The sequence below is a fragment of the Monodelphis domestica genome, chromosome 8, assembly GCF_027887165.1.
Source record: "Monodelphis domestica isolate mMonDom1 chromosome 8, mMonDom1.pri, whole genome shotgun sequence".
NCBI classification, from domain to species: Eukaryota; Metazoa; Chordata; class Mammalia; order Didelphimorphia; family Didelphidae; genus Monodelphis; species Monodelphis domestica.
In genome coordinates, this window is record NC_077234.1 from 209,591,878 (window position 1) to 209,607,366 (window position 15,489).

A 15,489-nucleotide genomic window follows, 5' to 3' on the forward strand; every position below is an offset into this window, starting at 1 on the left:
TTGTGGGATAATGTCCTAATTAAAATTAAAAACAAATTTCATACTGATGTTGGCATATTTTCAAAACTATGGACTACTGGAACTGGAAGAGATCTTAGCAATCATGTAGTTCAATTACCTGATTTTTGAGCTGAGGAAAATGAGACCCAAGAAATAATATGACTTGCTTCTAATCCCATAGTTAGTCAAAAGCAGAATGTAATTAGAACCCATGTCTCCTAATTCATTATGCTTTGAACTACTTCAAAATGCTCATGTTAGACTCTCAGTCGGTCTACACTTAGATGACAAAAGAGCCAACAAATTTAAGTATACAGAAATTTTCCAACTTAAATATTCACTAATACAAAAAGTTGGCTTTGCCCCTCTCTATGACCAAGCCTTTATAAGTCCATCAATTTTTTTTATTATTAATAGAATTTATTTCCAAGTATCTCAGTCCTTCCCTGTCCTCCCCACACCATAGAAGGTATCCGTTGTCAAGCAGATATATATAAAACATGTATATATGTACATATATATATTTAAATTAGGTTTTTTCCATTTTTCATTTCATCCTTATTCTTCAAATATTAAATCCATAGCTGTATATAATGTTCTTTTGGTTCTACTCATTTTAATCATTATCTCATGAAATTCTTTCAAAGTTTTTTTTAAAATGAATGTGCTCATCATTTCTTATGACATAGTAGTATTCCACCACAATCATGTAGCACAATTTGTATCGCCATTAATGATTTATATGGTTTGATAATTCTCTGGGCATAATTCCAAATTGCTCTCCAAAATGGTTAAATCAGTTCACAGTTCTACCATCTGTGTATCAGTGTCCCCACTTTTCCACATCTCCAACTATTAAACTCTTTTATATATTTATGACAAATGGAGTTGCCAGATCAACTGCCATATCACCTTCAAACATAGCCATTTAAGAAATAACTTTCTTATTCAATGTTAGTACTTTTCTGTTTTGTTTCATTACCACTATTGCAGCATTTCTGCTTTCCTTAATTGGAAACACAATATATTTCAACTCTTGAGTTCCAGTATAATGGCACTTTGAGTTCAATAGATTTCTGTGTTCTAAACTCAGAATCTTAATCACCATTTGACAGAGTAGTACAGTAGAACAAATCCTAATAATGGAATAAATGGATTTGCATCCCAGCTTCCATATCTATTATATACTTATGTGACCATGGAAAGTCATTAACATTCCTTCAATTTATTCACCAATAATAGAGATACAAATTTACTATTTAACTCAGGAGTATGGTAAGAAATGCTTTGCATAACTTAAAGTGCTACATAAAAATTTGAAGAGTTATTTTGTTTCTCTGTAAGGCAAGTATGGAGCCAATAGAGGGCCAGCTCTGTAGTTTCTAATATCTGGTTTCAAGTCCTTATCAGGTCCTTACAAATTGGGCTACTTAACCAACAGCAAGTCACAACATTTCAGTGCCACATATATTTAAGAAAATTTAAGATCAAAAAGACTGGAGAACTGTTAGAGTCAGAATGCAAAAGAAAGCATACAATTTTTCCATTGTTTATTTGGTTTATGTTTTGGTTTTAGATTACTCACAAAAAAATATGTTGGGGGAGGGGCAGAGATAAAATAAGCTTGGAACAGCTAGGAGTTGGGAGGACTTGGGTTCAAATCTGTCCTCAAAACTTCCTGGCTATGTGACACCAGGCAAGTCACTTAATCTCAATTGCCTCACCCTTACCACTCTTCTACAGAAGGTAAATGTTTAAAAAAAAAAAAGGATCAAATGATATAGTATTTGTAATGCACTTAGCACAAAGCCCAGCACATAGTAGGTACTAGCTATAGAAATGCTTAGGACATTCCCTTTCCCATCCAAGACTCTCAATTAGATAAGTTGACAGTCTGCATCAGAGAAGAATTTCTACACTAGGAATTCCCTATCTGGGAAAAAAATCACATCCAGAACCTTGATGCAACTCTACTCTCCCTCACACAGCAAAAAAAGTTTCTATAAGACTCAATGCTTCAAAAAAAATTAATCAATCATAAGGTCATATAGATTTAGAATCAGAAGGGAATTGGAAGGTCATTTGGAAAAATTCCTTCATTTTATTGAGGAGGAAATGAAGAACCAGATATTAAGTGGCATATTCAAAGTCACAGATGATTAAAGGGAAGAGCAAGTACAGAACTCATATCATTTTCAAATTCAGTACTTTTCACATCATGATTCTTGCTACCTTAAAATAATACTTCTGAAACATAACTCTGAGTCATGAAAAATCTCTTCTCTACTTTACACTTCAAAATCTGTACATCTTTAACCATCATTTCTTCACTTGTTCCAACCTGAGAAAAACATGGTTTTCTTACCAAGACCAAAACTTGAACCCAGGAATTCCAGGAGACTAACACTTTGATTACCCTCTGACCCTTCAACCTCAATCTTATCAGAACTCATTAACTTTCTCTCAAAGGCACCTCTCTTCCAAATTTCACTATTTCTATGTAAAAATTCACCATCCTTCCAGTCCCCCAGCTTCACAACTTCACCTCCCAGTCCTTTACCCCACATATCAAGTAAGTTGCCAAATATCCCTTTCATAAATAAACTCTCAATAAAAGTCCACCACACATATTCACTGCTGCTATTTCCCAATTCCCACTCACTTCTCAATCTCTTGCCACCTGGTTTCTGATTCAAACACTGAAATTGCCCTTACCAAATACACCAATCAATTCCTAACAGCAAATCTAATGATCTTTTCCAAGCCCTTATCCCTTTCTCTTTTAACCCACAGTGACCATCCTGGATCTTCTTCCTTCTTTTTGTATGAATCATAGTTGCTCTATCCTATTTCTTCTTCCTATCTGTCTGACTATTCCTTTTCAGGATCCTCTGCTAAATTAGCATGGTCCCATATTCTGGGTACTCCCCTCTCTATATCTTCTTTTCCTTTACCATCTTGGACCCTATTGTCTCAGCTCTCTAACAAGATGAGTCCAAAATCTGTATATCCAGCCTTAATTTCTCTCCTGACTTCCAATTATACACTGCCCTTTACAGATTATTAACATCTCAAACTCAGTATGTACAAAGCAGAATGTCATCTCAAACACACCTATCTTTATCCCTTCTCCAAACTTTCCAATTACTGATGAGAGCATCACTATCCTTCCATTTATTTTTGAAATCTTAGTCATCTATGATTTACCCCTTTCTCTTACCCCTCAAGGCCATTCTGGTTCCCACCTATCTTTCTAGATTTTTTAATATCAGAAAATAAATGCTACAATCAAACTAGTCTCAATTAAACTTGACTTCTACTCCCTGCAAACTTTTTAGGGGTTAGACCTGGAATGCACTACCTCCTCATTTCTGCTTCTAACTTCTTCTTTCGAGACTCAACTCTGAAATCCACACCTGTACAAAGCTGTGCCTAATCCTTTCCCCACCATACTCCCTCCAGTTGTTAATGCCCTTTCCCTCCCCAAATTATCTTGTATTTACATATACATATCTGTGTCTGTTTGGTGTGTCTTCTGAGAAGAGCATAATCGCTTTGAGGGATTGTTATCCTCAGTGCCTTTTATATTAGTACTTAATTAATATTTGCCATACTAAATTGATTAGAGAACCACAGAGAAGAGAAGAAATGTGAATATATAAATTGTGGTAAGGAAAATGTTCCTTGCAGGACATAAAACTAAAGCTTTCTCTCATAATAGTAAAAGAAGCATATACAAGTAGGTCAAGTTAGAGTCAACAATATGTTGAAAACTAGTATCAGGGCAAAAAAGATGTGAATCAAATACAGATGCAGAGAGTTCTACTGTCTGAAGAAAATATTAAGACTACAGCAATGATGAAAATTTATTTAGTATGTGGAACTAGGTAGCAATATTTCACACAAGCACAACCTAATTTTAGTTACCCCCCCAAAAAAAACCCCTCTTTCAACTATCATGCATATAAATACCATGTTTAATCTGATCACCCAATGTGTGACTCTTCTACTAAAGTTAGACAAGGAAATTTTTTTAAAGATGTGAATTTCAAATTTTGCATATTTCCAACAAGTATGTTAAGTCTTTTTGGAGATGGATTGGTTGCAAAATTCCTCAGAGGTTTAGTTTAAAATTTTGGATTATGATGATATAGAGAACAGAGTTTCATGTAATTCAGAAATATTCATGACATTAGCAAAAAGTCTTAACACAATAACTATAGTCAAATTAAAGGAAGAAAAGAGATTGGATTTCAATATCCCAGAATAAAAAAACATTCCTGAATTTCTAAAGTACGAGTATGAAGATGAAAAAGCTTCTGTCATTACAAGATTACTAATTTCACAATAATGTAGAATTATGAAAAGTATATAAAATTGTAAAAAGCCACTAAAGCCTTGAAGATGAGAAAAGAATAGTGGAATTCAAGAAAAAGGATTCAAAAGTAATTAAAAAGGGGGAAAAAAGGATGAGTTTGTCAAACCTAAGACAAAGATAGTGAAGCCACAGCTGAAATCAAATGTAGTTTTAAAAAATTATTTTAAATAAAATTAACTTTTTAAACCCTTACCTTCTGTAAACCTCAAAATTTCTTAGACTTATAAATGTTGGAAATTTCACCATTGGGAAATTTCATACTTGAAAAATTTCCTATTGATAGTGGGTCTTGACTATAGGAATGTGAACCCCATTGGCATGGGAGGTTCCTTCTCCTCCCTTAAGATTACTTTAGGACAGAAACCTTTTGCTGAACAATGGAAAGGAATTTGACCTATGCTTAAGCATAGAACAGGAATTTCTTTGAGTCATGATTGATTTTAGAATTGATACAATGGAGATACTTGGAATCAATCTCCACCCTATTCAGTCCTAACAGGATTGAGGAAGGGCTGCAGCCTAGATCAAAATTTAATTATTCCAATCTCTACCCTACTCAGGTTAACAGGATTTAGAAAGGGCTGTAGCAAAGGATCAAAGATTTAATTATTTGAAAATATGACCTTCAACAGACATGTGCAAAGCCAGACCTCTGGGCGGTCCTGGGTTAAGCTAGAGCCTCCATTGGCACAGGGAAATTGATGGACAGGTGATTGGTAGATGTGAGGACTGAGGGGAGGGAACTTGGATGGTTTCCTTAAGGATAGGGGGGTCTGAAGACTCGGTGGTGGTTGAGGAGTTTGTCGGAGGGGTTGAGAAGTTGGTCGGTGTGGTTGGTGTGTGCTCTGAGAAGCTTGCTCTGAAGGAAGCTGAAGGTGGGGGCCTCTGAGACTGTTTCTCCATTTTGGTCACGTGAGTAATAGGGACTGATCTCTTTTCTTTGCCCCAGCTATCTAAGGGCTTGGGCCTTTTGGCCCAGCCTAAACAGAAGAGGTATTTAAGCCCTATTCCCTTCTCTCCCTTTTTCTCTCTCTCGATCTCTAATTCCTTTCTTCCTCCTATTGTAATTAAACTCCATAAAAGATTGACTGCTTACTTGAGTTTTCATTTAGGAATTACATAGCTGAATTCCTTGGCGACCTTAAATTAATATATAACAGTCTTTTAAAGTGATTCCCTTGTAACACTTCCATCTTAGAATCAATACTATGTATTGGTTCCAAGGCAGAAGAGCAGTAAGGATTAGACAATGAGGGTTAAGTGACTTGCCCAGGGTCACAGAGTGGGAAGTGTCTGAGGCCAGATTTGAACCTAGGACCTCCTGTCTCTAGGCCTAGCTTTCAATCCACTGAGCCACCCAAAATTAACATTTGAAAGAGAAATCTGAAAATTCAATTAAGTCACTATTTTTAAATAATTCTTTTTCCTTTAGTCACTTTTCATTCTGAACTTTTTTGATAAAATCTACTGGCATCCACAGTAGAGCTTCAAGACAAAATTATTTGGATTATATGCAGGAATCATTTCATAACTTACATATTACAACAACTGTTCAAGAAGAAAAGCCAATTATTTACAACAGAGCAAAGTTTCACATTTACAATAAAAAAGGATGTCTTCTCAATACCCTTCATATGGACAACTTTTATGAATGGACTAGTGGGTGAATTTTTCTCTACAACGGGCAACCTTCTTAAATATATGTATGTAATGCTGCATAGTACAGCAAGTTGGAATGATTAAAAACTTAAATGAGAAATCATTTTTACTGCAAAATATCTTAATCAAGTCTACCACATATACTCCCCCAATGCCTCTAAGGGGATTAATTCTTCAGACATTGTCATATTTCATGACACAACCATTCAGCAACACCAGAAAAATACTAGTGTCAAAAAGACAGACCTTGCTTGGTTTCAGGGAAAAATTTATAATCATTAAAAGAATTCTGCAATTTCTCAAAAACAAACCATTACAATTTCTTCCTCCTCTTTAATTCTGGGCTCAACCATGTTTGTCCAAAATACGAATGCTGATAGGCAAGCATCCAACTAAATACTATAGTATGGACAATAAGCATTCTTTATCCACTTGTATTTTTCCTGTTAAAGTAGTTATATCAATGTCCTAAAAGCAACTTTATTAGACAACCCTGTAACAAACCCAAGAAAAGATAAAGATTGATACCAGATGGACAGGTATGAAAGGGCTACAGTCTTCATCAGTGGAGGGGAAATCCATAAGAATGGGATCATAGATTCATTTGAGTATTTCAGTATATACAATTAGCTAAGTGGCAGAGTGGAAAGAGTTGAATTTTGAGTCAGAAAGACATGCCTCCATCTACTTTCTAGATGCATAGCCCTGGTCAAGTCTCTTAACCTCTCTCAATCTATTTCCTCATCTGGAAAAAAGGGGATAATAATACTGTTTACATTATAAAGTTGATATGAAAATTAAAAGAGATTACATACATACACATACACGAACACATTCATCCAGTATATCAGAACCCCTATATCCATGTTGATGAACCTATGGCACAAGCACCAGAGGGAGCTGCTCCCTTCTCCCTCTCCACACACACCTAAGGACATTTCTCCCATCACCAGTCCTTCTGCCCAGTAGCCCAATGGCAGTGCTTCCTCCCTCCCCTGTCTGGGGAAAGGCAGGGAGCTCATATGTGCCTTTAAGGATTGAAGTTTGATCACTGATAGGCAAGCATCCAACTAAATACTATAGTATGGACAATAAGCATTCTTTATCCACTTGTATTTTTCCTGTTAAAGTAGTTATATCAATGTCCTGAATGCAACTTTATTAGACAACCCTGTAACAAACACAAGAAAAGATCTCAGCCAACTGTGTGAGAGTAAAGACATAGAGTACTACAAAATATCACTTGTTGGGGGCAGCTGGGTAGCTCAATGGATTGAGAGCTAGGCCTAGAGTCAGGAGGTCCTAGGTTCAAATCTGGCCTCAGACACTTCCTAGCTGTGTGACCCTGGGCAAATCACTTAACCCCCATTGCCTGCCCTTAACCACTCTTCTGCCTTTGAACCAATACACAGTATTGATTTCAAGACGGAAGGTAAGGGCTTTCAAAAAATGAATAAATGAATAGATAGATAGATAGATAGATAGATAGATAGATAGATAGATAGATAGATAGATAGATAAATGAATGAATGAATAAACAAACAAATAAATAAACAAATGAAATAAAATAGCACTCGTTAAAGCCTACCTGTTCTAATATCCACGTGAATTATATCCTTGATGTGTGCACATATTCTCATAAAAATTTTATATATATGGAATAATTGTCAAGATTCCTCTTGCTTGTGTGTTTTGGTTTTTTGGGTTTGGTTTGGTTTTTGGTAATAAGGTTCAACTTTCACCTCCTTTGGCATTTTCCCATCCTTCAATTACTTGGAAAATTAGTCCCTCAGTTCCTCCAAAATTATGTCACTTGCAGGACAGTCTTCTAGAATATATATTTGGTCTACTCCAGCTATCCAACACTAGGGGCACAAGCTTTGCCTTGACAACAAAAAGGGAGAAGCTCCTTTTCTGTGGGATACCAGTATGTAGCTCTGGTCAACAATTCTTGGTTCTAAGGGTGACAAAAAGAGATGGGTATCCCTGCCACTCTGAAGCAGAAGGTGTAGACTCTCAGCTCTTCCCCTGAGGCAGAGAGTTTAGAATCTTGCTCTTGTTCTCTCTGGTAAGAATAGGAAATCCTGCCTGCAAATGATTGCTAAGATTCCTAGTTCCTGCCTTGATCAGAGACTTATGGACCTAAGGAGAATAGAAGAGTCCCCTACTGTCTGAGGCATGAGGTTTAAGTGCAACTGCCATGGATCCTAGTCACAGCCCTGGTCAGTGACTTCTGAATCTAAAGGGAAAGGGGTCTCTCTACCACTGAAGTTCAAGGTTGAGTAAGCTGGCCCTTGTCCTCCACTGGAAACAAAGGGTGGCAACAAGTTTTCCTGTCCCACCTTGTCCATACAGGTACAACAAGTTCTACTGGCAACCAGATCTCTATGGACAGCAGCTTATGAGCTAAAGGTATCAGTCAACCAGACTTGACCTATTAACCAGCTAGGTTAGGTTATAACTGAGGTTATAGCTGAGGGTAGGCAGAGGAGGGATATTGCCAAGGTGACAGTTTTTGCAATGTTTCATCAAATAGTTATAGGAAAGAAATTCCATGTATGAGGAATTACAAATAAATACTTTAAGGTTTTCCCAATATTCTTCTGTTAAAGTATTTTTTGTTTCCATGCCTGGAAAAGACATTCAGGTACATTCAAACCACTAAACTAAATGTAAATGCCATTTTTCCATCTGCTATCTGGATCATATCTTGCTTAGTAGCAGCAAAGAAGATAATTATCACTGTTTAATAGCCGAGCCTGTAGAAGGGAAGGAAACAAATTTCATTCCCTTTCTCTCTAGCCCATTAGGGTTCCAGAAGAGGGAATGGGATGTCAGTTGAAAAATCCAAAAACAAACCAGTATGCTTTCATCTATCATTAGTGAGAGCTTAAAAGAATTGCTAAAGACAAAAGTATATTCCTAAAGCAGATTATGTATAGGATAAGATGAATAACACTTAAAATTCACTATCAGTTTTTTCCCTGCCTCTGAGTGTCCTGGGTTTGTATTTTCTCTGTCATCACTATTTCTAGATGTTCTCCTTTACTAACCCTCACCTTCTCCATGCATTCAAAAGGATATAAATCAAACAAGACAAGAGAATTTAGATATGAAATGTGTCTTGAAAATCTATCTGTAACCTCTTACAATAAAGGAGATTTAGGGCAAGAAATACTAAGAAACTTATAAAGACCATAGATTTAGTACTAGAAGGAACTTTGAAGGCTATTTAATCCAATTGCTTCATTGTACAAATGAGGCCCAGAAAACTTAACTTGACTTTAACCAAAGGTAGCAAGTGAAAAAGGCACAGATTGGACTGTAGCTCCTTTGACTCCAAAACCAATGCCTTTTCCACTATGCCACACTGCCTTGTTTTAGTTAAGGAAACTTAAATAGAGAGATGCTAAACAATTTAGAGGACCATAGGTTTGGAGTAGGAAGAGGCTCTAAAGTCTTCTAAAGGACATCCCATTTTACAGATGAGAAAACAGACCACGCATAAGTTAGATGATTTATGGAGGCCTGTAGATGGTGCACTGGATAGATAACTAGGCCTAGAGTGAGGAAGATCTGAATTCAAATCCCACCTCAGACACTTCAGAGCTGTGCGACCCTATGCAAATTATTTCACTTGTCTGTCTCAGTTTCTTCAACTATAAAATCCAGATAATAAGAGCAACTCTCTCCCCAAGTTATGAAAATCAAATGAGATAATATCTGTAAAACACAACAACATAAGCTCAATATGTTGAAAAATTAACTCATTTTCCCCCCTAAATCATCTCCCAAACTTTCCTGATTACTTTCAAGGGCACCATCATCTTCCCAGTCCCCCAAGTTTCATAACTAGATGTTTTCCTCAACTCCTCATCCCACTCCCTGCCAATATCTCTTGATTTCACCTCTGCAGCATCTCTTGAATAAGCCCTCTTCTTTCCTCTAATATTACTACTATCCTGACTCAAGCCCTTCTCACCACACCTAAGACTACAACAGCTTTCTGTTGTTGGCCTGCCACAAGTCTCTTTTTACTCTAGTTGCCACAAGTTTCTCCATGTCACCCCCCCTCACCCCCATCATCTCCAATCAATAGGCTCCAGTGGCTCCCTACTGACCTCCAATACCCAATACAAAATCCTCTATTTGGTATTCAACACCCTTCATAACCAGCCCCTCTATCTTTCCAGTTTTCTTATACCTTATAGCTCTTACATATTCTTTGATCCAATGAAATGTTCCTTCTGCCTGTTCCACAAACAAGACCGTCCATATCTCAGTTCAAGATATTTTCTCCAGCTGTTCCCCCATGCCTGAAATGCCCTTCTCATCTCTACCTCCTAACTTCCTTTAAGTCCCAGCTAAAATCTCATTTTCTACAGAATATCCTTCCCAACCTCTCTTAATTCTAGTGCCTTCTTTCTGTTAATTATTTCTCACTTAACCTGTATATATCTTGTTCAGACCTATGTTTATATGTCCCTAACTAGACTGTGAGCTCCTCAAAGGCAGGGACTCTTTTTTTTTTGCCTATCACTAGTGTTTAGGTGTTTAATAAATGTTTAGTGACTACTGACTGAATATGATACACTTTGATTCAATACTGTTTTTGTATGTGTGACCACAAAGCAAACTTTATTTAGTTACTACAAATGAAGTAGCTTGTTGTTATCCTATCAGTTTTCTAAATTAGTCTAGTATATCCCATGTTTGACTCCAAAGGAGAGAAAATGACAAATTTCTCGTAGGGGAAGGTGAATACATAATCAACACTCATACATCTACATCTTAGGAAATATTTTTAAACTTAAAAATTCCTGAAGGTGTCAGTAGAAGACATGCTTAGAAACAACAGAGACCCAAGAGTGGAGATCTATGTAAGAAACATTAGTAATTGTACCCCTGGGGAAAAAAGCACTCTCTCTGTATTTTCTAGAAACTATGGTAATACTGCCTAACTACCAATTTATTTCTTACTATTAACAATTATAACACCACTATAAGAATATAGGATTAATATTTCAAAATAATATATAAGAAAAATAATCAAATATGTTTGTTTTGCTAATTGTTTGTTGGGGGGGTTAAGGAGAGGGGATAAAGAAAACCATATATATATATATATACCACATCATACCTAGTCTCTGAAAATTTTTATATTGAGAGCCATTGGCATGGGGGGAGGGAGTATGCAATTATGGGCCATATAAATAAAAAGTACCTTAATTTAATTATATTTAGGGGTTTCTAAAACTAAAGAACAATACAAAATGCCAATGAATAAAAACCACAAATAATTTAGTTTTTTTATCATTAAGTAAGAAAGATTAAAAAATGAGGGTAAAAGGTTACAATCTCTGTATCTGATAAGCCTTTTGATAAAGATCTACCAAATACTATTTTCAATGGAAAAATATGTTTAATCTAATTAGACCGTGATATAATCTGTTTATAAAAGTGCTTTAATTCATACTGAAATTTAGAAATACTAACATTCTTAAAATTCTCTACTTCTCAAAAGTAAATAACTCTAACCCACTATTCTAAATAGCAAATTGCTGCTTCTCATTTCACAAAAAGAATAACCTGTTTTTGGGGGAAAATGTCTCAATCTTGTTCACTTCAACAATGTTGAAGATACTAACCTTAGAAAATAACAAGCTCCCTATAAGCCTCATTTTCTTCATCTGTAAGATGAGAAAGCAAGATGAAATCCCTTCTAGTTCATAAAATCCTACATTTACACTTTAAATCTTCTAGCATTATTTCAACTACAAGAATAAATGAAATCATATCTATCTATCTTGGTACTTAGGTCTAGATGCCACATAAAATTAAACCAAATGGCAGATCCAATCCACATGTCAGAAATAGTTCCAATCTCTACATAAACAGTAACAAAGAAAATTACTTACTAATTGTTAACATATCTACTATCATTTCTAAACAAACAAAATTAAAAGACATAAATAGCTTTAGGACAAATCAAGAAATATATATTTAAACATTTTTTAGATTAAACAATTATTTTAAACATAATCTGTGATGAAAGACATGAAAAAGCCCCCCAAAGGCAGTAAAATGATTTTTCAAAAGAAAAATGTTAACTTTTCCCAGGAAATACTTCTATTTAGTATACTATTTAACTCTTACTTTATACATGGTATTTGTATTCAACATATCATCAGCAAATGAAAAATCGAACTGCCCAAGATTTACATTCAGATATTCATATTCCAGGCATACAACATATGTTTAGGAGCACACAGCATATCAGAAAAGTCTACACAAAACTGGAAAATACTAGAAATACCTTTTCGAGGAGGTAGTTCTCCATTCTGTATCAGTTCTGTCCCAGGATATAAAATTTCTCCATCTTTGACCATTTCATTCCACAGACCACAGAGTCCATCTCTTGTGAAAGCAAGCTAGCAAAAAAAGAAAAAGAAAATATGCTATAACTGAACTTAATCTATGAATTTTTAGTTACTAACCTTTTACAAATCTAATTTTCCATCTATATTTCATTCAACAACCATAGTAGTACAAAAAAAATGCTGTTTCCTATATCAATAAGGAATTTATTATTATTATTATTATTATTATTATTATTATTATATAACCATTATACCCAAGACATTTTTCTGCAGGATATTACAATCTAGTTAGAATGTTGAAGCACAGCATGCATAAACAATTGTTATAATATACCCCTGCAACATCAGGGGAAAGCAAGTTAGTTCTCCAAACTTATGGGGAACACAAATTAAAAACTACAGAGAACAAGCCATCATAGATAGACCACTATCAATGACAAAAGAGGAAACAATCATATCTATGAGATAACAGATTCATTTAAGTATTTTTCTTGAAAATCAATCTGTACAAATGAAGCGAAAGGAATGAGAGTGAACTGTCTACTATGTGTCAAGAACTATACCAAGTGTTTTATAAATACAATTTCATTTGATCTTCACAGCATATTAACAAGTTAAAAATAATATATTGAGTGCTAAAGTAAAAATAAATGAAGAAAATGAGTAAGAAATCAACATATGAAGAGGCTGATGATGAAAGACTTTCTAAATGTAATTCTTAAGTCAAAAATTGAAGAATGAAATAATTAGGTAAGAAGGAAAGCATTCAACATGGAAAAGAAGTATATACAAAAGTACTGTGATGAAAAATTATCACAGCAATACAGTCTCCAAGCTAATAATAGGTTTTATTGGGCCAGTCTCATAATAAAGCCTGACTCTGGTCAAGATCAAGACCAAAGATCCCAAGCCTTAGGACATAGCCTTTATTATGCCAAGAAATCTGATGACATAGTGATAGAAAATATAATGAAAATTAAAATAGAATGGATGCAATAATCTTTCATATAGACAGATCCTAACCAATGATGTGCTGAATAAGTTGAAAAGTTAAAAAAAAATTACTATGGTAGACTATATTATTATGGCTGACCTTTCCAAGGCCTCTGCAATAATCAGTCAGGGTCTAAGTGTTTTTATCTGACAATTATTGTGTAATATTAGGAGTCAGAAGTTGGGTGACTGATATTTGTACCTTAGAGCAGTCCTCTACCTCCTGACTATCTTGTCATATACCCCAAAGGCTTAAGATGAAAATGCCTGTCAGCAAGATTTGGTACCACCTTAAACTGCATTTTTCTTAGCTAATGCCCATAATTCATACAAAGCAAACTATATTATTTGTAAAGGCTAATATTATTATAATCATAAGCGGGTTTCACACTCACAGTACTAAGATGAGAAGCCTTTCAAATAAAAACTTGGTAAGGAGAGAATGTCATCAATGTTATTTGGCATAATGCTAGAAGTGCTAGCTGTAGCATTAAGAAAAAGAAACTGAAGAAATATGCATAGACAAAGAAAATAAAATTATCACCTTTGTGTATATAATATGATTATTTACTTCTAGAATACCATACAGCTGACTAAAAATTAATGAAAAGCTGCATCAAAGCTGCATAATATAAAATAAATCATCACCATTTTTGTATTATTGCAAAAAAAAATGAGTTAAGAGGTAAGGGAAATTTTATTTAAAATAAATACAAAACATATGAAATACTAAGGAGTTGTCCATTTACCAAGACAACCTTAGGACCGACATGAATACAACTAGAAGGCACTCTTTATAAACATTTTTTAAAAGACCCAAATAATCCAAGATATATTCATTATTCATAAGTAGATACAGGCAATAGAATAGTTACTTACTACTCCAATCAAACTATCAACAGATTACTTTGTAAAAAACTAAAAAAAAATAATAAAGAGAAAAAGACAAATTCCAAATAGATACATGACTTATATATGAAAGGATATATCACAAACAAATTAAAGAAAGGAAGAAAATCTTTCACATTTATAGAAAGGGAAAGAGTTTATGACTGAAGAAACAGAGATCAGGGGAAATGAAATGGATAATTTTCATTACCCAAAAGATTTTGAATAAAACAAAGGCAAAGCAGTTAAAACCAGGAAACAACTGGGGAACTGGGAAAAAAAGGGGAGGGGAGCTCTGCAGCAAATTTCTGATAAAGATCACATTTTCAAGATATATAAACAAACTACTCCAAACTTATAAGGCTGAGTATTAGATATTCCTCCCAATAAATAAACGGTAAAAGATATAAAGAACCAGTTTTCAAAGAATGAAATCAAAATTATGAGAAGACAATACCAAATAATAGAAATGCAAATGAAAATAACTTTGTAGTACCATCTCTCACCTATGAGATTAGCTAATAAAACAGAAAAAGAAAATGGCAAATATTGGAAATGTGGAAAAATTGGGAAATTGATGTACTATCAGAGGAGTGGTGAACTGATCCAATTACTCTGGAGATCAATTTGGAACTTACCCCAAAGGGCTATAAAACTGTGAAAACAATAAATCTATAAAAACCCTTTGACCCAGCAATACCACTACTATATCTGCATCTCAATGAGATTAAAGAAAAAAAGGAAAAGGACTATTTCTACAAAAATATTTATAATAGTTCTTTTTGTGCTGGCAAAGAATTGGACATTGGGGGGATACCCATCAATTGGGGAAAGGCTAAACAATTTGTGGAATATGACTAGAATGCAATATTATTATGCAATCAGAAATGGTGAACAGGATGGTTTCAGAAAAACCTGGAATTATTTATATGAATGATGCAAAGTGATGTGAGAAAAACCAGGAAAGCATTGTACACAATACCATATGATGCTCAATTGTGATTGAGCAAATATGAGCAAATACAATTCTGAAGGATTTATTATGAAAAATGCTATCCATTTCCAGAGAAGGAACTAATGGAGTCTCAATACAGATTGAAGCATAGTTCTTCTGTTTTTCTTTTTCCCTTTTTTTTGCAACATAGCTAACATAAAACATTTTGTGTGATTAATCAATAGGTAGGGTGATGG

At 34.7% G+C, this 15,489-nt stretch overlaps 1 protein-coding gene across 4 annotated transcripts in view; it reads right to left on the bottom strand.

The window, feature by feature from the left end:
- HERC2 (HECT and RLD domain containing E3 ubiquitin protein ligase 2) overlaps positions 1–15,489 on the bottom strand; it is a 206,703-nt gene that overhangs the window by 178,047 nt on the left and 13,167 nt on the right. For all 4 annotated transcript variants that reach the window (XM_056807129.1, XM_056807128.1, XM_056807130.1 and 1 more), the window contains exon 3: positions 12,354–12,468. In XM_056807129.1, coding sequence (XP_056663107.1) covers positions 12,354–12,468 — 115 coding nt within the window. The remainder of the gene's footprint in view (positions 1–12,353; positions 12,469–15,489) is intronic.